The sequence below is a fragment of the Triplophysa rosa genome, linkage group LG18 (assembly GCF_024868665.1).
Source record: "Triplophysa rosa linkage group LG18, Trosa_1v2, whole genome shotgun sequence".
NCBI lineage: Eukaryota > Metazoa > Chordata > Actinopteri > Cypriniformes > Nemacheilidae > Triplophysa > Triplophysa rosa.
In genome coordinates this window covers 20756120-20778456 of record NC_079907.1, presented here as the reverse complement: position 1 = coordinate 20778456, position 22337 = coordinate 20756120, and the positions used below count along the sequence as shown (strand labels likewise).

The 22337-nt window shown below is 38.7% G+C and overlaps 1 protein-coding gene across 2 annotated transcripts in view; it reads right to left on the bottom strand.

Moving 5' to 3' along the window:
* wnk4a (WNK lysine deficient protein kinase 4a) overlaps nucleotides 1-22337 on the bottom strand; it is a 57804-nt gene that overhangs the window by 11902 nt on the left and 23565 nt on the right. For both annotated transcript variants that reach the window (XM_057358156.1, XM_057358157.1), the window contains exons 3-15: nucleotides 22127-22299; nucleotides 21817-22037; nucleotides 20932-21089; nucleotides 18328-18416; nucleotides 17751-17970; nucleotides 14611-14977; nucleotides 10966-11132; nucleotides 10716-10780; nucleotides 9184-9319; nucleotides 8719-8835; nucleotides 5917-6090; nucleotides 2750-2798; nucleotides 2547-2657 (exon numbers count right to left, since the gene is read on the bottom strand). In XM_057358156.1, coding sequence (XP_057214139.1) covers nucleotides 2547-2657; nucleotides 2750-2798; nucleotides 5917-6090; nucleotides 8719-8835; nucleotides 9184-9319; nucleotides 10716-10780; nucleotides 10966-11132; nucleotides 14611-14977; nucleotides 17751-17970; nucleotides 18328-18416; nucleotides 20932-21089; nucleotides 21817-22037; nucleotides 22127-22299 — 2047 coding nt within the window. The remainder of the gene's footprint in view (nucleotides 1-2546; nucleotides 2658-2749; nucleotides 2799-5916; nucleotides 6091-8718; nucleotides 8836-9183; nucleotides 9320-10715; nucleotides 10781-10965; nucleotides 11133-14610; nucleotides 14978-17750; nucleotides 17971-18327; nucleotides 18417-20931; nucleotides 21090-21816; nucleotides 22038-22126; nucleotides 22300-22337) is intronic.

Here is a 22337-nt window from a genome sequence, read left to right as displayed (position 1 = left end):
TAACTCTCATTGCTAAAGCTCACAAAGAGAGCTCTGTACAATAAAATCTCTATGGCAATGCATGAAGATTTGTCTAACACTGTTTCTGACTGCACATGTACTAAATGTTCACTGTACAGGAAACCCCAGCAGGCCCCATAGTAAGGGATGCCCTCCTCCCTTGGCTTTATGAGCCAATTATGTTTAAATTGTCTGAATTGTTTTAACCTGCATGGCCTGCAAAAAAATTGCAAAATTAAGAGTTGACGGCTGATACAAAACGTAACCCCGATACAAACATTGTTCACAAGACCCCCCCGTCATCTAAACCCCCCCCCAATAACAGTGGGGCCAACAGACCAGCCCCAATGAACGATCGTAATTTCGACATTGATGAAGTGAGTAAGCCAAAGTCCCTCATTTATTGAAAATATGAACCACATGGGCATTCACAGCTTACATTGTAAAGCACACGTTTGGCGGGCACTTTCAGAGGTTTCCAGTAATTTCGTAGACTAATCTAGTGGAATATATGTAATTGCAGTGAACATTGTAACAGTAGTTATTTGGTTATCTCTGGATGTGCAGAAACCACAATTTAAAAAAATATATAAAGAAGTCAGATGTGTTGCACTAGGACAATGCGTCATAGAAGCAGAAAGCCAGAAGGCAGCAGTACAAAATGTTCTGTAGGAGGGACAGTAAAGCACAGACAGCGGTGGAGAGATAAAGGGAGGGGATTCAGCTACGCTGCATTTGAGCAGTTGGGGGCCTGGCAGGATTTGCGAGTCTCGGTTTTTAATTTACGCCAAAAGCTTCAAGTTGCTGCTAAAATGGAGTTGAAGGGCAGAGTACAGAGCAGCTTACAAACAGATGTTGAGATCAGAGTATGTAAATAATCATTATCACTTTGAGAATAAGGATTGAAATGTTCTGCTAGTTGATTTCGTCTCGATGTAGTCTACATTTGTATTTTCACGAATTCAAAGTTACAAGTTACGGTCAACTGTCTTATTCAGTCTCGAACACTTTGATTTAAAGAGGCAAAAGTTCATTTTAAATGACATGTTTGCACCATCATTATCAAGTGTTTACATTACATTTATAAAGCATTATAAGCAATTAAGGTAATGCTGCCTTTAAACTTCAGCTAATGTAAACAGAATACTGCGATTAGTAGGACAACCACATTTTGATGCTAACAGATGAAATGCTCATGCACGTCACACAGCGAATAATTCTTTTAGCACAACTTGTTCCCATTAATCACACTTGTCTAGAGAATTTAGAGAATGTAATTGCAGTGGTATTGCTATTAGTTCATTACAGGATTAGGCCGTGTTCACACTTGACTTCTTTTTTGACAAGAAAAAGTTGACAAAGGCACTTTTTTAGTAAAGAAAAAAAACACTGGCCGCATTTGGTTACAAATAGCAGCCGAACGCCATGACTTCAGAGGCAGCGTCTGTGCATGAAGGCAGCCCAGAGAAACAGATACGCAGCGTAACGCAAGTCTATTCGACTTATAAACAGAGAGCGTCTTTACAATAACTAATCACGTTTTAAAACTACAATACTAAATTCTCGCTAGAAATGCAATCAGAAGTTGTTGAAAGTAAAAATTAAACTTACATTTTTACAAAACTATGCTCCAACGGGCGTTTCGGCCGCATATTTATATTTTCGAGCTTGAGCCTTCTCGACCAATCACGTTCCTCGCATGTTGTTATGGAAACGACAGGTCTCTGTCATTGGTTAGCTGTGAAAAAGGAGCTTGACGTAGGGCGTTTTTTCAGAAAAGTTGAACTTTTTTCAACCTCAAAAGACGCTCAGAGCTGCAGAAAAAGACGCCAGCACTGGCGTTTAGAAAAGCGCTCAGGACGTTTCTTGAAAACGCGGTTTACTCCATAGGATTATAATATAAAACAGACGCTAGCAGCTTCGAAAAAGAAGTCAAGTCTGAACACGGCCTTATGTGTGATCTCGTAAAAATGCCACTGCTACATTTAAACACTGTTACTGCAACCAGTATCAAAACTGCTACCCCCCTCCACCCCCAGATCCACTTGTCTTCATCTGTTCAGGGGATGTTGTGACTGTTTTTTGCCGCAGCATTCTCAGTTCAGCATGTGTGCTTTAGCAATAGTCTTTACAGTATATTTGCTTTGCAACAGCAGCAGCATAAGCAGATCTAGTTATGTCTAGACGAAACACATTTAAATGTCATAACCATTAGCATGCTAAAACGTATCCTATGAATTGTCATGACTGAAATGACAGAAAAAAAATATTTCAAGGGAACCTCTGGTCAAACGCACGAAGACAGCATTCACTAATCATAAACAAGCTGCCTTCCAGTAGAGTAATTACCCCAAATGCCCTGTTGCCAGGCAAACACAAACCACATCTTTGAGCTTCACTAAGTGTTCAAGGCACCGACTACCGCCTAATGACATTTCAAAAGTGGCCAACTATCATTTCCACTCAGAGGATTAAAGCATGAGCTACGTATGTAGGAATAGGAAATAGCAGTAGGTTTCTTGCATCGGATAGAAGTGGTCACTTACCTGGAGCATTATGGAAAGACTGTGAACGCAAGAGTGGGCGTGCGGGTGAGGTAATGTCTCCACTGACTCCCGGAGGAGAGGCCCGTGCCCCAGCACTCAGGCCAAACTCGGCTAAGAAACCCATACACACAAGTGTGAAAAAAGACCTGGTTTTAAAGAGCCTACATCAGTCCACATAATCAATACTCAACAGTAATGTTTACCTGGTAGTGAGGAAGACGAGTGGGTTTGTGCCAGACTGTGGAGGTTTGGCTGAAAGAAAAGAATACAGTACAGTATATACACAGTATATATATTCTGAAAATATTAAAAATATATGTTCCATGGCTGTCAATTACAGTCTTACATTTATGTTCCATCAACTTTATCAAAAAAAAAAAAAATGTGGTGTGGATGTCATCTACCCCAATTTATCTTACATTTAAAAATCTTCCTAAAGAGGAAACATTTTCAATTAATGAGTGTATTTTACATTTACATGCTTTAATTCAATGCAACCTAAAGAAAGCGTTTCATCCTAAGAAGGCAATAATATAAACAGTTGATAGAGACACAATGAGTGGTGAATCGGTTAGCAAGTGACAGATGAATTTGCATCCAAATATCACAGTGTTGAGTTTGACTGCATGAACGGCCAACAAATGATGGTAAACAGTTTTTCATCCTATTGGAAAGCCTCTTTGTTATTCAAATTGTGGTGTAAATGATTCAATACATTTCATTTCAAACAGTATAGTTTAAAGGTCCATTGTGTGAAATGTAGCGGCATCTAGCGGTGACGTTGCGAATTGCAACCAACGGCTCACTCCACCCCTCCCTTTTGAAGCACTACGGCGGCTGACACAGGGTTGAAATGTCGTCACGTTTTCGCTTCTTTGGTGAAGGAGATAACGTATTTACGAAACACGCTCTGTAGAGCAGTTTGTCCGTTTAGGACTACTGTAGAAACAACATGGCCAATTCCATGTAATCGCTTCATTATGCAAGGTCTTTATACACCTCTGAAGATGTAGTTTGGATATTATATTGCATTTCTGTCAATAGATCCTCCGAAAAATTATAAACAGCGCCTTTAAGTACAACAAACCGTAATACTAATTAAACATTTGAGCTTAATTCAAATTCATACTAAAACCTTGGCTTGTTGTGACACGTACAGCTCAACATGGCACTACCATCCCCAACAACAGTCACATCCAAGTTCTGATATTACTTAATATTCATTTATGACTAATCATAGCAACTACAAAACCATTAACACTGTCATTTGAAAAATTCCAGCAGTCCTGCCATTTACGCCAATCTGCATCCTATTCAAAAACACATTTCTTAAATACTTCTTATTGCAACCTGAAGGCTTCGAAACCAGCAGAGGAAGTTATTTTTATTTATTGCTGTCGTATTGTTTAATGACAGAGTCCTTACGCTTAATAAAGGTCTTTGCACATACAGTCCGAAATTTTCGTATGCGTTTTTTCGTATTTGTCTCTCGTTTGTACGGTGTCTCTGAATTGTTATAAAAGGCCACTCAAAATGCTTGATACGGATGCAAAAACGCAGAAAATCGAACCCGGTCCGAAATTTTTTATGACGGACGAAAATATCGGAGGCAGTGTGTAAATGTGATTGACACAACGTGAGGTCGTATTTATTTTTTAACGTGCGGAAGTTTCGGACGCAAATTTCGGACTCAATGTGCAATGGGCTTAAGAGTTAAGAACAGTCGCAGCTCAACAGCTGAAACTCTCTTAATTAACTCATTTCCAGCTTGCTTCAATTAAGCCGTACACACAAAGGAGCAGTCTTTGTTAGTGCTGCACCGTTTACGCCATAGTTACGTCTCTATGGCTCTGTAGCAGTACAAAACACCTCATACACACACAAACACCGTTTCTTCTTCATAGACTCCCTTCAAAACTCCACAGCTGCACAGTTTACTGGAAAACGTGCTTTGGACAAGGGGTCACATTCTGTCATATGCTAAGCCTTTTAGACTCTTGCTTTGTGCCTGTTGAGTGAACAACACTGGAGGGGACGCCAGAGACAAGCTAATAATGATTGAGAAGACGCAGAAACCGCCACAGCAAAAGGGGTCTGGGATGCGGATCGTCTTGCGCATCTGGTTTTAATCAGGAACTGGTGTAGGTCCAACAGAGCTCTCTTAGGCACTCTCCTGGTATTATTCAAGCCCAGGGTTCCAAGTATAATTGTGTGGGTGTGCGCGCCTCCATTATGCTATTATAGATCTGATACAATCAGATAAAACAGTCCATTGTTTTGCTTCTCTGTACTAATTAAGAGATATCTTCAGATCAGCGGACTGGCAAGCAAGAGTAAATTGAGACTGGATAACTGCAGAATTAGTGAGACATTTGTTGAACGAACAGCTAAAAGTACCACAGTAATTTATGTTACACTTGCCTCTACCTCATATAAGTCCTCACATAGAAATAGTACAACTAATCTGTACTACAGTATACTAAAATGGGACAATTCCATTCCAAATCCAAACAGTGAAGGCAACTTTAAATTGACTGTGGTACTAAAAATAATCGTGAATTGAGTGATTTAGAAAAAGGTAAACCTTAATTCAAGATTATTTTTCTTACCCCACTGGCAGATTTTTTTGCTTGTTTTAAGCACAAATTCACTGAAATTTCATATTTTTTTGACTAAAAACTAGACTTATTTTCTTAGGTCATTTTGCTCATCAAGAAAATGCATCTTGATTCAAGAATTTGAAGACATTTTTACTGGAAAACAAGAAAACAAGACTTAAGGTCTTTGCACATAAAGTCCGAAATTTTCGTATGCGTTTTTCGTATTTGGCTCTTGTTTGTACGGTGTCTCTGAATTGTTATAAAAGGCCACTCAAAATGCTTGACAGATGCGAAAAACGCATAAAATCGAACCCGTTCCGAATTTTTTTATGACGGACGAAAATATCGGAGGCAGTGTGTAAATGTGATTGACATAACGTGAGGTCGTATTTATTTTTTAACGTGCGGAAATTTCGGACGCAAATTTCGGACTCAATGTGCAATGGGCTTAAGTAAGAAAGTCATTTTTCGCAGTGTACCAAATGAAGTGTTTCACCTCTAGGGGTGGTTTCCCGTACAGGGTTTAAGACTAGTCCTAGACTAAAATAAATTTAGAGCTGTCTAAACTTGACAGCAGTTTGCTATGACATATCTTAAGTTAAAATACACCAGCGCCATAGTTTTGTCTCAAAAAAAGTCATGTTTTTTGTAAGGCATGTTATTAGAAACTACTTATAAGGCCTAGTCCTGGCTTAATCTGGGCCCTGTCCGGAAAACCACCCCCTAGGGTATACATGTGCATATACTGTAGTTAGTACATTATGGCTTACCTGGGAATTAGAAAGAGAGTTGATGGTATTAAGATGAGATGGACGGGTGACTCCAAAGCTCTCATGTTGGCCTGAGGAATCTTTCCTCAACAGAGACTCTGCCCGTTTAATGATGTCACGGATGCGGTGAATGAAGCCCTCCTTCTCTGAGGGCAAGATGAACTCATTATGCACCTTAGGACAAAAAAAGGTCATTGTGAAAAATACAAAAAAGAAAATAGGATATAAAAGGTAATATGAAGGCAAAACGATGCCAAAAAGATTTGCATGCGCAGGATCAAATTTGTGAAAGTGAACATGACATTGCAAGCCTAAAATAAATTTGCCACTCCGTTTTTCCACACTCACACTTTTGACACGTTTTTTTGCGCTGAAATACAGCCAAAAGCATTGCGAGTCTGTGAACAGCGGTGTGCGTGCAATAACAATGGTGTTATGAACTGCAAAACGGATTCACCGCGCAGAACCTGACTTTGTGTATGTAAAATAAATGTGTATATAAAAGCAAATGTCTTTTAAACAGTTCCCTGCAATAACCCGATGTGTACGGTTCCGTCTCGCTTGTAGCTGCGCTTACAGTTTTGGCACGATTGTCTCACTCATTTCAGTTTGCAAGCGTGAGTGGGGAGGCAGGGCTACCTTCTTGTGACCAATCAAACGAGGTTCCTGATGACTCATCGTTTTCCCTTATCTGATTGCTTTAATAACGCGCCAGGCAGGCAAACGTCAGAAATGCTACTTTAATGCATGCTCACAGACAAATATAGAGATTTAATACTTAATATATACACGATTCTTTAACCATTTAGCTGCTAACATTTGTTGAATTACCACTATATACTATATACATGATTAACTAGGGATGGGCATTTTTCAATAATTTCATATTCGAATATTTGAGCTCACAAAAAACAATATTCAAATATCGTTTATTTAAATTAAGTTAACAATGACATAATTTGTTACGTTTTTATTTAGTCCCAATTTCAGATCAAGCTTATAATTATCATCAAATATTCATAACGCATAAATATTATATCCAGTATATAGGTTTTTTTAATGTTGAAAAGATTAGCAACGTTGGAAATAAATGAAAAAATTGAAAGAACTGCGTTTAAACCTGCGCGGAGCAAAAACAGAACATACAAAACGCAATGTATATTGACAGTCTGTGGTCTGGTTATCTTGTGAAAGGGGCGAAGGGGACATCTCCACCACGTAGAGCACGTCGTACATGCAGCAGTCAAGGGATCTCTCTGTGTCGGATGAAGAAACCTTGGTTGTGCAATACTTCTCAAACTGGATATTCCTTGACTGTTTCAAATGAATGACTGCTTAAATTGAGCATGTGCACACTTGTGTACCCTCTTTTCAGGCAGGCTTAATTAAGTTCGTCCACAAGCTGAGCTTTTACACACCACTAATAGCAGTGGGTGTTTACGCTTCGACCAATAACACACGAGAAGCGGCTCCACGCTGCCAGGACTCCGAGACTAAACAAAGAGCCTCTGTCTCTGAAAAAAGGAGCCACCGCAGAAACACACCGAGTAATATACACGTAGACGCCCATACAGACAATGGGCATCGATCTACTCCTCCAAAATCACTATTACAACCAAACACGCACTATCATTAAAAATGACAGCTGTAATTTCTTGTTTCATTTATACTTCGTGAACTGAGAAAGGGGTCGTTTTATTGTTGTTCCTAGGTTGTATTTTATTCTTTTGAACTGCATTCATACATTATGCATAATCCCACAACGCTTTCTGAGGTTAAACAGGAAAACTTGTAGAGATCAGTTTGGTCATTCAGGAAGATAAAGAGTGCTCCACTGCACCCCTGCGTCTTACAATGAAGGACAAACAGAACCAGATGGCTGAAACAGTGGGGACTTGGATCATATGCAAATTGATTTATGATCATGTCACTGCAAAACTAATGTCTTTACTCCAACTCCAACATCTTTGTACCAGGGCTATTTTAAAAATAGCTGCTACTAGTACATAAAATATTGTGCTTCAAACAAAGTAGAACATAAAAGTTTGTACGTACTGTATGGAAAACATGATGTTACAGTAAGACTCATCTTTGGGTTTGTTTAATTCCAAAGACATTTATTTTGAATTCTTTGAATTAATGCATCTTGACTGCTTGCTTTGGACTTCTATGTTTAATACAAAAATAATATAAAAAACTCACCAACATACTGAAATTCACTTTACTTTACTACAGGATGTAACTGTAAATGGGGCAAAATAACAACAGCCTTTGTTTTCAAGATTTCAAGTAGTCAATTGAAAGGATTCCCAAAAAAGAAAAAAGTCCAATTTCGATCTATCCCAGCATGTTCTGATAAATGAGTGTGATATCTGGATACGTGCCTAACTGAAGGTTTTTCTACAAGAACCTTTCCTAAGGCACATATTACTCCGTGATAGACAGGAAGTAGAACATTTCCTACTTGGATTGTCCTGATAAGGGCTGTAGTGGGACATTTGTGTATCTCTGCTACAGCTGATAGTCGTCACACGTGTGTCCCTTGACATGCTTCACAAAACACTGAGCTTCAAGACACGTTATTTGACATCATTTAACTATGTTGAGCGTTTCATGTATTTCGTGTGTATGGTAGTGTGAAGTGCACTCATAGGGAGTGATCTTCAGTGGTTTGAGAAGGCACAAGCAAATCTACATTGACACAATGGGGTGGGTTTTGCCATAAGTTGTGTTTTTGACAAAAACACACTATAGAAATGTGTGTGTGTGTGTGTGTGTGTGTTTTGCATTTAAGGCACTTACCATAACTGCAGCAATGTCTTCAGGATTGTCACCGTCAAGGTCAAATTTGAAGGTGACCATCTTGTCATTATGGGTCTGTAGCTGACACTCAACCACCCGGTCGACTTTATCAGACAGCTGTAGGGCAAAACATGTCTATGGTTAAAGTGGTGAACTAGGAATTATCTGCTCGTGTACGAAGCTGATTTGGCATAACGATTTGTGTTTATCATTGACTGGTATGTACACTTTGGATAGTTACTGGCCAACTGAAAACACATTGCACCCGCCCAAACTTTACCAAAGATTACAAAGAGACAAGTTCAAGACATCTTGAATTTGCATGTAATATTATTTCTGCTTCCAGTTTTTGCTGTTAGCACTGTTAACAGTGTTTACTGATCTCTGTCTTTATCCAATGGCTTTACAGAAATGAGAGAAAGAAAACGAGGGGTAGATGGGATTCCGGGACTGGATTCTTCTCACCCCTGTAATGCGTAGGCGGGACCGGCTCCTCCTCCTAAACAGTTTCCCTGCTGTCCGTCTGGCTGCTATCTTATCCCCCCTCTCGGATTGGCCCTCGTAACCATCACTCAAGCCCGAGGTCACGTCGGAAGCATAACTGTTAAGATCACAAATGTGTGACAGATTACAGACTTATATTTTGCATTCTCTGTCATGCGAAAATATCTGTGTGCATGTTTGCCTAGGCAACCTAAGCCATATACAGTATACAGGAGGTACCACAACCCATTGCAGTTGCATGAAACCACCAGAATCCTCTATCAAAGCACCTAGCAAGGCACTAACACCCATCTCAAAACCCTAGCGAGTAGCAACTGCACATCAATGCACTAAAATTGTAAAAGCGCTATAAAATTGTAAAAGCGCTATATAAATAAAGTTGAGTTGAGTTGAGAGTTAAAACATTTGTATATTTAAGACTCATAACAAACTTACAAGCTCACTTTTTCTTCAGAAAATACATATAGTACACATCATCTTAACACTCGTATTTGTTTAATATCAGTGCTTTTAGGGAACATGGTGTTTTAAATTAGTGTTATGTTCCCCATGAATAGGTTTTACTAGCACAGACATTTTGTGTGTACAGTACTTTTTTTATTTGTCGACCTTTGACATTGTGGCTTGTGTCAGCTCTGAAAGAAAAACGACAAGGAGCACTCTCATTGCCAAGAAATATTTTTCCGGAAGGCCAACCACAATGCCTAAAGAAAAAGCAGACAAGCGTTGTATTTACATTGGGTTTATCTTTGCTGAAGTTCCAAAACACCATTTGTAGCCGTGTTTGACTTTGGAGCTCTGTGGGGACACCGAGTCCATTCCGAGCTTGTTTCCGTGAGCTAATTGTGTCTCCCAGGTCCTATGCCATACTACGCTCTGTTTTCTCCAAACACTGGGCTTCCTATGAGGACCGTCAACTTTTATAGCCGGCGTACTGCTTGGCAGGATCTGACTCTTTTGAAAGATATCTGCCTGCTGAGGAACTTGTTCTTATGAGTGGAAAAACGAGTGTAATGATAGGCATTTGCTAGGCACACTGTGCAAAAACCATACACGTGTGGTGTTTATACATGTGCTCTGTTGCGAAAGATGAGAGAAGATGGACTACAGATGACAACACAACCCCCCTAAGCCCATTGATGCACACATACGTGCACACACTCTTGCTGAGAGTAAGCCCATTCTTTTTATAAAGAACACTCAACAGTACATCTGTTTCTAAAGCTAAACACCCACCCCAAAGTTCTCTGTTTGTGGATAAACAGTCTTTCAGATCTCAGCAATTTGTGGCATGAATATGCAGACTAAAGAAGCCAAACGCCCCATATTACCTCATATGAGCTGTATTACGTAACTGTACAAATCTAACGCAGATCCAGTTTGCTGTGGTGTGATTTATCCGACAATTCATGACATCTCTATGGAACCAAATTCAATTCAAACCAATCAAGTTTGCAACCAGACAAAAAATGATAAAGACTGCAGGCCTTTACCTGTCCAGAGGTGAGGGGAAAGGGCTAAGCGGTCCGCTCTCAGTTTTGGTAGACACGGCAATACTCTGAGAGAGAAAAAACAATGAGGGTTGATCCACAGCTACTTGAAAAGCTTAACCAACATCAAAGGTGTTGAAACAGTTCATTACAACTTCGGGCGAACACTTCCTGCAAAAGTACATAATGTAAAGTGGGTTTTAATGGGTTTCCTACAATTAAGTGAGTCATTAAATTGTAATGAGAAACTCACTGAGGGGAAGCGAAGAGCTGGGATTGGTGGGCTGGGGATGGACCTGACGTCTGGGGGTGTGGCCTGTGGTGTGGTGGGGACTGGAGAGCTCACGATGTTGCCATTGGAAACCTCTGTGCCATCTTGTAAACCCGACGGGCTGAGATATCCATCAGTCTCGCAGTCAGCTGGAGAACACAGAGACACACAAATAAAGAGAGAGATAAGTTAAAGGGGAAGTGTGTCATAATGTACGCTTGTTGTACATCAAGATATGCACAACAGTTTTGTCAAAACAACGTTTGTGCTCCACAAAAAAGCATTTATAAATAATGATCACAATAACATCATGAACTATTCCTTTAACACAGTTAAAAGAGAAACACTTGATGACTAGAGGTAACATTTCAGTTGATTTCCTGTACTCTTTAAAAATGTTTATTAAAAAAATTGTCAATGTTTTAAAACCTATTATACCAATTATACCAGCCTTTTGCTCTCCATGATAAGCCTACAAAGACATAGACTATTAAAACCCTATAGTTCATTTGGCTGTCGGTTTACTGCACCAAGTAGTTTTCACTGCTCTTAGCGCTCTATGATAATCTTACTGAATTTTTGTCGTGGAGTGAAAAGCTTTGACATCTTGAATGCTCCACTATATCAATAACATTCCTGTGTTTACAGACAGAGATTTAGATTAATCTGAAGACCAATCAACCTGATCTCACAGAAATTCGTGACTACTTCACGATGTGGCTTATTCGTATGAATTTGTATGTTGCGAATCGTATGATTACTAGAAAAAAAGCAATACTGAAGCTCCACCCCTAACCCCGCCCCAATCCTAACGTCACTGGCTCAGAAGTATGGGATTACTTTTGTGTCAATAAAAATGAACGCAAACTTTAAGAAAACGAACAAAAATATACAATGAGAAAGAAAAAAAACACTTTGATTATGAAAACAATAAACTCAATTGCAAGAATGTGACATGATTTTCAAATAAACTGCTATTTTTCTTAACAATTTTCTAAGTTTCGTTTTTGCAAATAATAGTTTTGAATTCTCTGCTAGATTTTTCATTTGCGCTTTCCCAGTTTTCGTTTACGCTTCTCAAGTTTGCGTTCGCCTTTCTGGCACAAATCTCACTTGTGAGCCACTTTACTCTCATTGGTTAGTGAGATTTGGATTGACAGCTCCCTGACCATTAAGTCGATACTGAAGACAGTGTTGCGGATTAGAGAGCAATCTGCTTGCGGTTTTCTGTGTTGTATTGTTTTAGTGTTTGTACTTAAATTACTTTCTTCTTTTGTTAGTATATTAGCAGGGTTGCCAACTTTCACGCACATAAAAGTAGGACACGCTTCCAGGCTCTATCACGCCGTAACAACAAGCCAACGTCGAGTAAAGACAGGATAGATAACGTTAGCCATATTCACATGCAACTTTACGTGGATTTAGAGGCCGTCAAGACAGCAGTCTATAATTTATAATTACAATGATATCAGGAAAACGAGATGCCTAGTGAGTTTTGAGGAGATATACAATAAAGTGTTATGCTTCCAGTTCATATTTCTAATTTATAGATCATAATCGTGGTGGCATTTTATGTATTGTTTCTATCTTTAAATGTTTGTTTATAGTTTAAGAAGTCTTTCTTCTGCTTTTCTCTAACCTGTTTTATGTAGGTGTGTAAATACATAATGAAATTGATGTTTGCAAGAGGCAGACTAAATGAATAAAACATTCTGAAGGCCTCTAATTGTGTCACCTTATGAATTTGTTTTGTTGTAGCGTTTAAAAAACATAAATGTCATTTGAATGTATTGGTAGTGTTTTATGAGGTGTACTTTCTGTGAATGTAAAGAAAGGGGTATACTGTACATTCACAATGAGTTTAAAAAGAAAGATACATTACTTGACTTATAAGTGGACTTAATTCTTTAAAAGGAGACTGTATGCAAGAGCGACATCGTCATCCTCCTCCTCAGCTGGACACAAGTCACCCTCAGGTACATTTATGTAACCGAGATAATAAAATCGCTAAAAGTTTCTCTGTACAGTAACTATGCAGCAATGTTTTCATTTAGCACGTTAATTTCTCACAGCCCAATAATCTGTAACGTGTCTTTATTGGATGTTATAATGCAAGTTGTTAGTTCCTTTTTAAGAAAATAATCTTACAGTCCATAAAATAATACCTGACAAAAAATATAAAGCACACAATGAACGAGCTAAGTAAAGACAGAATTGCTACTGTACAGGAATAAAACTTTTAGCGATTTTCTTTATTATCTGAATTACATTCATTTATCTGAGGGTGAGGAGGACGATGATGAGGAAGACGCTTGGATCCACACCGCGCATGACTTACCAACTTCAAATACCAATTACTACTAACTAAATAAGAAATTAGTTGTAAGTACAAACAATAAAGATAACAGCATGCAGATCGTTCTCTAAAATTCGCTGCACTGCACTGTCTTCAGTATCGACTTCCTTGTCAGGGAGCTATCAATCAAAAAGCGGCCATAATTCCCGTCTATACGTGAGATTTGTGCCAGAAAGGCGAACGAAAACTTGAGAAGCGCAAAATGAAAAATCTAGCAGCGAATTCAGAACTATTATTTGCAAAAACGAAACTTAGAAAATTGTTAAGAAAAATAGCAGTTTATTTGAAAATCATGTCACATTCTTGCAATTGAGTTTATTGTTTTCATTATCAAAGTGTTTTTTTCTTTCTCATTGTATATTTTTGTTCGTTTTTTTTTACACAAAAGTAATCCCATACGGAAGAAAATCATACCAAAATGTACGAATGAGATTGTTCCAGTTCATACCAATTGGCCAAAAAAATAGGACTGATGAAAAATAGGGCCTTATGAATGTAGTTCCCAAAAGAAATGTAGGTAATGCACAAGAATCTAAAAGGACATTAAGGTATCGCTAACGGTTCTGGAGTTACAGGCATGCACATTTTGTAAAAAGAACACGAAAAATGCCTTTTCCTCATTTTTGAACTGTCACCATTAGCACAAAATGCAACAAGGATTCCTAAAGACAACAGATTTAACTAGCAGATCTATCAATCTCTGTGTAAAAAATATAATAACAAGCTGGCATGTTTCTCATGTCATTTTCAAGCCCTCTTATTTGGCTCCAAATTTAAGGTGAAAATGTCATTTTTACCCCCCTCTAGAAATTTGTGGATTGCTCAGTAAATTTTCATCCATGACCGTTCATATTTTGGATTTCATCACTTCAGATGTTGGACTTGCTTCGGTAAAAATATTTTTTTTAAAAACATTCCAAAATGTAATATTTGGTACAAAAATTTGGTGGATTTCACACCATTTTGGGCAAAAATATGGATACCATGGCTTTATAATTACTGTCCAAAATGTTAAACAAATTTAGCTACTTGAAAGAAGCCTGTATTACAGCTTTGTACAGCCGAAGCATTCTCCTAACCAGCTTTATGAGGTGAGTGCATTTTTAGGACTTTCCATATATGCTGGGCACTGCTTTCCTATACTATCACATCCAACTCACCCATTTAATATATATGACTGGTAGACAGGATTCTGATTTCTCATAGCTGTTGTGGATGGTTGTCTTAACATTCTAAACATTGCAAACAAAAAAGAAATATATGGTGCCTACAGGTTGCTGACGAGCAGCTTGTATGCCGGATGTGGAAGTGCTGGTCGGCCTCTGGTTCCTCTGGCTCTGGTGGGAGCGTTCCATTTAGCCCAAAATCAGATGAGCCGATAACAGGAGAGCACATGGATTCAGAGACTAGAGGAGTGGGCGGAATTTGCACAGGAGGCGGGGTCAGGGTCTCAGGCATCTGACCAATGTGTTTCGGCGATCGTGGTTCAGATTCCTCCTCAATGAGGGATTTCCTCTGCTGCTTCTCCTCTGCCAGCCTTCGATGTTTCTCACGCTGGCGCTTGATGGCTGTTATGCGATCTCGCATCGCCTTGGCCACCAGTTTGTAGTCCGCCTCGCATACAAATCCCAGAACCACCTGGAAAACACAACCGTTTAATAAACTCGGTGTACTATAAACACAGTTGGGCATCTAGGATAACAAAATAATAGGCTTATCAATTTGTTGGACAAAAAAGGGAGGACAAAAACACTTATATCCATATCTTTTGTTATTGTTGACTTCCCAGACTTTGCGTCATATCGCACATTGACCAAAATATGATCAAAACTATATACTGTAAAAGAAAATATAGACTTACATAGACTGATATTGACACAGATCTCCTTAGTTCATCGTGTCTACAAATGGAAGTGCAATTGCATCCTGCATCCAAGATTCGATTGTACTCCTAATTGAATGCAAATGAATTCGAACCATCTTTGGTGGTACAAAGATACAAATTTTGAACTCATTTTTGCATTCATTTGGCATTAAGTTGATGAACATGGCCCCAATATCCTTGCACCCAGTTCTGGAACGGTGTGTTCTACTGAAAGAATATGGGCCAATGTTGCCTTGTCTTCTGCTCAAGTCTCTATCAGCACATCAGTCAGATTATGTGATAAACTGCCATCGATGTGATTTGATAAATTTGTTCTTGATGAAAGCAGATGCAGTGAGTGATAAAAGAGGTATTGTGAAGATCTAAACCAAATAAAGGTCGACTTCAGACTGGTCTGTGAAGGACAGGAGAAAGTCTCCGGTTTCACAACACCGTTCTAACATGGTCATTTGACCTCCTGTTCCTCGTCTGGCCCCCCCCGTGCTCACATTTCCACCCTGATGATTAAAAGGTTATGCCCTTGAAACTGTTATGCAACTCTTCTGTTTTATCACAGCAGGCTTTGTATTTAAGTGAATGGCAATGGGCAAGTCTACATCATAAAGAAATATGCTATTGAGAGTGCAGATGAATACGCAAGAGTGTTTGGAATGTTCCTCTCTGGGCAGGTCAACAGTGTCCCTACATTATTAACACAGGAGAAGTGCAAAATATACACTTAGTGAGGACAGATTGCTGGAAATGACCAACATTGTGAAGGTCGAAAGGGAACACTTTGAATGTTATAAATGTAACAAGGTAAGGATGATACATTTTGGGGAGAGAACCTGTCAAGAATATTTGCTACAATGTCACAGCAGGGAAATAATGCAAGAAGGCATTTCATTTTAATGTTCCTAAAATACTGTAACACGTCATTGTCCTTATAAATATAATTTCTCATTTTTATACTCCGTGTAAAACTCTACACCAGGGGTCTTCAACGTTTTTCGGGGCAAGGACCCCTTAGATGAGAGATGCATGGAGCAGGGACCCCCTTATACTAAATGTGTAAACGGAGTTATTTAAATAGAAACAACCCTATTGTCACAGTCACAGCAATATTATGTTAAGACATTACATTAGCACTATTAGGCCTATGTTATTGCACATAGGCTAAATACTTTTCTGTGTATTATTTTTGTTTTTAATATAGATTTCTTGATTATTTTAAGGGATTTGCATCATCAAGCATATTCATTTTATTGTGAGATGGACAATTAAACATTTCTTTGAACCTTAGTTTTTATTAAGGCTTCAATGAGATGACTGACCCTGGTTAACGGCACAAAGACTATTCTAGTGGAGGTAGGGGTTGTCTCTGGATGCAAAAGAAATAAGTGCAGATTTTATGCATTCTGTTGTAAAATCTGACCGTTTCATTAAGTGTCGTTCTTTTTTTTCTTCCGCTTCTCTGTGTTTTGCAGAACACACCGCTGTTTTATAATTCTGAGCTCCATTGTATTTCTCGTGGATCAGCATTGTCGCGGCTGTTAGACGAAAATTAACACAAGTTTTTTTTCTGCAGAGCATCATATCATACTAAGGAGAGCAACGTGATGCAACGAGTCCGCGTTATTTTCGGGGCAACTTGTACTACACGGTGCGCTTCGCATTGATTTTAAACATGTACGATAGTTTTGTCAGAGTTTACAATGCAGAAGCGGTGTCGTGTCATTTGGCGGTCAAATTAGCGCTTCACAGCTTTAACAAATTTGAACAGAAGTTCAGAAACATATAAGAACGCACTTTATTTGCACGCAACTCATTTCATGTGTACTTTTATCGGAAGGGAGACAGAGAATGCACTGATTCTAAACCTACCGGTTTTTATGATGCAGATGTAACGATTCTTCCATTGCTTGCTTCCGCTGCCTGAATGGATGTTTTTGTCTGCACGCACGCAGGTTAAAATTGCAATGCGCGGGAGCTTAAATGAGTCCGCGCACGTGCGCAACATAAAGAGAACATTGGTTGTAATATTTCTGTACCCATGCTTTACATTTTTAACAAAAAGTTGCCTGTGAGTTAACAGTAATTAGCGGACCCCCGGTTGAAGACCCCTGCTCTAGACCATGCAGTTGAACAGCAGGACTGTTGAAATCAATCTAAAGCAAATAACTATTTAACAATAAATTGTTAAATATCTTATTATTACATTTAAGATCAATCACATCTTTCCGCCCTGTCTCTCAGGGTGGATAGATGTACTTTGTTGATCCCCGAGGGGAAAATCTGTGCTTAGCGTTCAAAGTGACAATTAACAAGTTGTGAAATATACAGTAACCACATCCTTGGAGATAAGCTCTTGACAAGTAACACACAGTAAATTGCACCCAGGGTGTGACAGCACACTAACTGGAGTCTTTGAGAAGTGATCTATGATATTGTGCTAGTAACAGCCCTTGGCTGGAATTCGGCCTGGGCACAGCCTTACAATGGCGGTAAACCACGCTTTGTAGGTGTGGGACCACAACTCAAACTCACCATCTCCTGTGCCACCTCCTCTGGCACATCTTTGTAGAGCTCAAACAGAAACTCGATTGCATTGTTGTCCTTGTACTTCCCATGGAGCTTCTTGGTGTCGTCCATACGAAGCCACAGCTTGAGACTGGATTTGACCATATCATCTTCCTCAGCCAATTCAACGTGGACACCGTTGTTCTCCTGGAAGAATGTGTGCTCCAGCAAGTCTTGAATGGTATACCTAGTAAACAGTTGGATTGGTATAAAGTCAAACAAACTGTATTACAGTTAGAGCTCTACTCTAAAATTACAAAGTGAAATGTAGAAATCATTAGTTTGAAATGGGCTTAAAAAGTTTTGTTAAAAAACGATATTATTGTATTGGAAAAGTGTAGTTTCGTTCAAATAAAAGTGAAGCAAATTGTGAGCAAAAAATGTAGTAGCAAATAAGTCACTGCCGAATGTTGCAGTATTCAGCTGTAATAGTAATGGCGGTTACTATTAAATGTAAGATCGTTGATTTTGAAACCAGATCAGGATTGTAGCAGGCATCAAAAGAACAAAGAGAGTGAATAGGTAAGTCGTACTATGAATGTACCTTTCATCTTTGTTCATGCGGATACAGCCTTCAATGATTTCCTTTAACTCCGGAACTTTCACTTTGTAGAAACTGTCAGGCTTTATTCCCTGAAATATTAAATACAGCAAATGTCAAATCTTTACATCAGTCAGTAATGAGAAATATGTTTTGCTAACGCAATTCATGGATGTCAGGTTATTTTTATGAATCCCAATTTAAAAGGTCACAAGGTTTGAAAACAACCCAGACATTGATCAAAGAAATATTGGGAGGCTTCTCAAATGTATTTAAACAAAGAAAAACTAAATCTACAGACATATTTTCAATCAGTGAAAAAAATCAAACAACAATTTCATTATAATCAAATAAATACATTTGTGTTAGATTTGATCTAAATGAGTACTAATTTCAGACTAAAGGCCATTGCACAGTGAGTCCGACATTGCGTCCGAAATGTCCACACGTTAAAAAATAAATACGACCTCACGTTATGTCAATCGCGTTTACACACTGCCTCCGATATTTTTGTCCGTCATAAAAAAATTCGGACTGGGTTAGATTTTCTGTGTTTTTCGCATCCGTAGCATAGGCGTTTTGACAATTCAGAGACACCATACAAACGCATACGAAAATTTCGGACTGTATGTGCAAAGACCTTTAAAGTTCAGCTAAAGCATGTTCAAGAGTAAGAAAGTAGCGACTCGCTTATTTAACTGTATAATGGACATCTATTCATAAAACCACCAGACAAGAGGACTCAGTCACTCTATTCCAATGTTTTATGCCCTGTAACACTTTTATTTGCTTGGGAGTTGATAATTACACTACAAGACCACTACGATTTACCGTTTGCCTACTTGTTACATTTCACACCAGTTCTCTGTCACATTATCATATTTAGACTATATCTGACTGTATCACTTTTGTTTTGCATAGTAACATGGTTATTGCACAGCCATTCAAAAGTAATACTGTAAAGTTTATACAAGGATTTCACATAATGACAGCTTGGGGAGCTAGACTTGGTCACTCCCGTTGACACTTTCCTTGCAGTCTCACGTAATATTTGTGGAGCATAAGGTCCATAAAGCAGTGAGTCTGGTGAGGTGTTGGATTCTTGGATGACTGCCCATTCCGCTTACACTTTACTGAGGTGCTTGGATTTGTCATTAACACTCAACAAATTTTTCAGTGCAGGCTTTGTTTCGTTCATTTAAGACACGTCATTTAGCAAACATGTAGAGGTGAAATCATTGCCGTAATCTAAATACAGTGTGTATGAGGTCTAGGAACAGGCTTATAAACATCATAATTTGGTTCCTGATGTGCAACATTATACAAAAGAAATACAATTGAAAACCTGTTAAAGTGTTTTTTGTATCACTCCAATCCAGTTAAAAAACAGTACTTTTAATTACAAACTATTGAGGTATTGAAACGTTCACTTTAATAAGGTAAACACTGAGTATCTACTTGACCGCAGCATGTAGACTCATTTCATTTAAAGGGGTCATATGGCACAAATAAGTGTTTTTCTGTGTCTTTGGTGTGTTATAAGTTGCCCATGCATATATTAGACACATAAAATTGCAAAAATGAAAGTGTGGGAACAAAAGATGCATTCTATCTAAAAGCGAATGCTCACCCAGACCTGCCTGAAACGCCTCGTGTAACCACACCCCCACAAATCTACGTCAGTTGGTGGTATGAGTTGACTAAGACCGCCCAAATGTGTGCGCAAGTAAGGTGGGCGTACCTGTCAGCACAATTGAAGAGGAACCTGATGTTCCAAATATGGTAAGAGGCGTTACATTTCATCACATGCTTGCAGTATTCCGTCAATCACTATGCACTGGTTAACTGGCCAATCATAGCACACCTCGCTTTTCAGAGAGGCGGGGCAAAGAGGAGATACAAACATGCACGGTATGTGGAAAATACAGCGTTTTTGAACCTTAAATCGTGTATACACATTGCATTCCATCTAAAACAAACGATCATATTCGTTTTAGCCGTGTCATATGACCCCTTTAAAATGGTCTGTAATGTATGTAGTTGTATGAAGATCCTATCTGCAAAATTGTATCTAAGGTCAGGACAGTTTTTGTTGAGTGGATGCATATGTTGCAAGTTTTCCAAAATGAAATCAAGCTTAGACAATTGACACAATGTTAACTATTCTGTGTACAGGCCTCTCTAATTACAAAAAACTAACAGGGGCTATTTATATATCTGCCTTAAGCTCAAATTAAAACCCAAGCCGCAAGTCTTAAACCTTGCTCAGAGACAAGTCATGGCAATGCATGAAGAAAATTAAATTAGTGAACAGAAAAGGATGCTTATTGCATTTTCTATGCTGGTTTAAAGGTCTAAATTCTAAGCCATCTGTGCATACGAACACTATGCAAACACACAGGACAAAACGTAAGGGTTATGCTCCATTATGTGGCCAAAAGAAATTCACTTCTTTATAACCGCTTGTCTTTAAGTGACCAGGCTCCTTCTGCACCCTCAAAACGGACCTTACACATTCATAGACAAGCTAAGTTTTGTCTACTTTCTGATCAATTCTGATCAATTTTACAAAATGTTTTTAGCTGATACAGACATGTTTAAACTCACGCTTGTGACTTTGCGGTAAATTTGTGCTGCGTTTTGGCACTCTGAGTATGGATATTCCGATGTGGTCATCTCCAAGATGCACATGCCAAATGCGTAGACATCCACCGCCTCATCATACTTCTCCTCATACATTTCTGGAGCCATGAATTCTGGCGTTCCTGTGAAACACAGTTTGGACAATATTGCTCTAGTCATTACCAACAAAACCAACTATGGTAATACCATGATTATTGGACACGGTACAGAGTAATACCATGTTTTAGAAGGACCTTGGATAGATGGATGGAGTGCGATGGATGTGGATAGACTTTTCTGTTTATATCTACACATACAACGCACATACTATCTATTTCAATTTCAGTATCATGATATTGAAATGTCAATGTACAGTATCATGATATTGCCACAGGTTTTATTGTAAGGCTCTTATGATCAAAGGTGCAAATTTCAAAGAGAAAACGGAATCTTTAAAGGGATATTCCACCCAAAAAAGAAGATTCTGTCATCATTTGCTCAGTCACAAGTTGTTATAAAACTGATCTGATGAACAGGAAGATATTTGAAGAAATGTTAGCACCCATTTCTGGGTCATCATTGACTACTATAGCAGAAAAATTGCCGTATCATTTTTTTGTTTTTCATTTGTTGATCACAAAATGAGATATTTAGAAGAATTTAGCAAAGCAAACAGTTCTAGGGCACTTTTGACTACCATTTTTATTTTTCCTACTATGGTAGTCAATGATGTCCCAGAAATGTCAGTTGCTAACATTTTTCCAAATATCTTTCTTTGTGTTCAACAGAACAAAGAAATGTATACAGGTTTGGAACACATTACAAAATGTATAATAAAATAATGACAATTACTGGCTTGCAATCAAATACCTATCACACTCTTTGCAAAACTCGCTCTTTTGAGTGTGGCCAGTCCAAGGTCACCAATCTTCACACTTCCTGTGGGTCCTGTGATGAAGATGTTGTCACACTTCAGGTCCCTGTGGATGATGGGAGGGGTGCGTGTATGCAGGAAATGAAGTCCTTTAAGGATCTGACGACTCCACCTCTGCAGAAGCTTTAGTTTCATTTCCTTAAAGCGCTTCAGATACCTAAGAAGAGGGCAGATACATCAGCATCTCCTTAGCATATCAAGACATTAATACAGTAAAAGAGATTCTTAAATTAAAAACAAACTCACGTTTTTAGAGTGCCAGACGTCATGAGCTCAGTGACCAGCAGGATACATTTGTGACCCTTCACAGTGGACTTCCAGGAGTCATAAAAGCGCACAATGTTTGGGTGCTGAAGACCCTTTAGCATGTCTACCTCTTCGCTGAAGCGCTGCCTCTCCACTTTCGTCAGTTTTCGAGTCTGACAGAGAAAAAAAAAAACAAGAATATGCACAACAT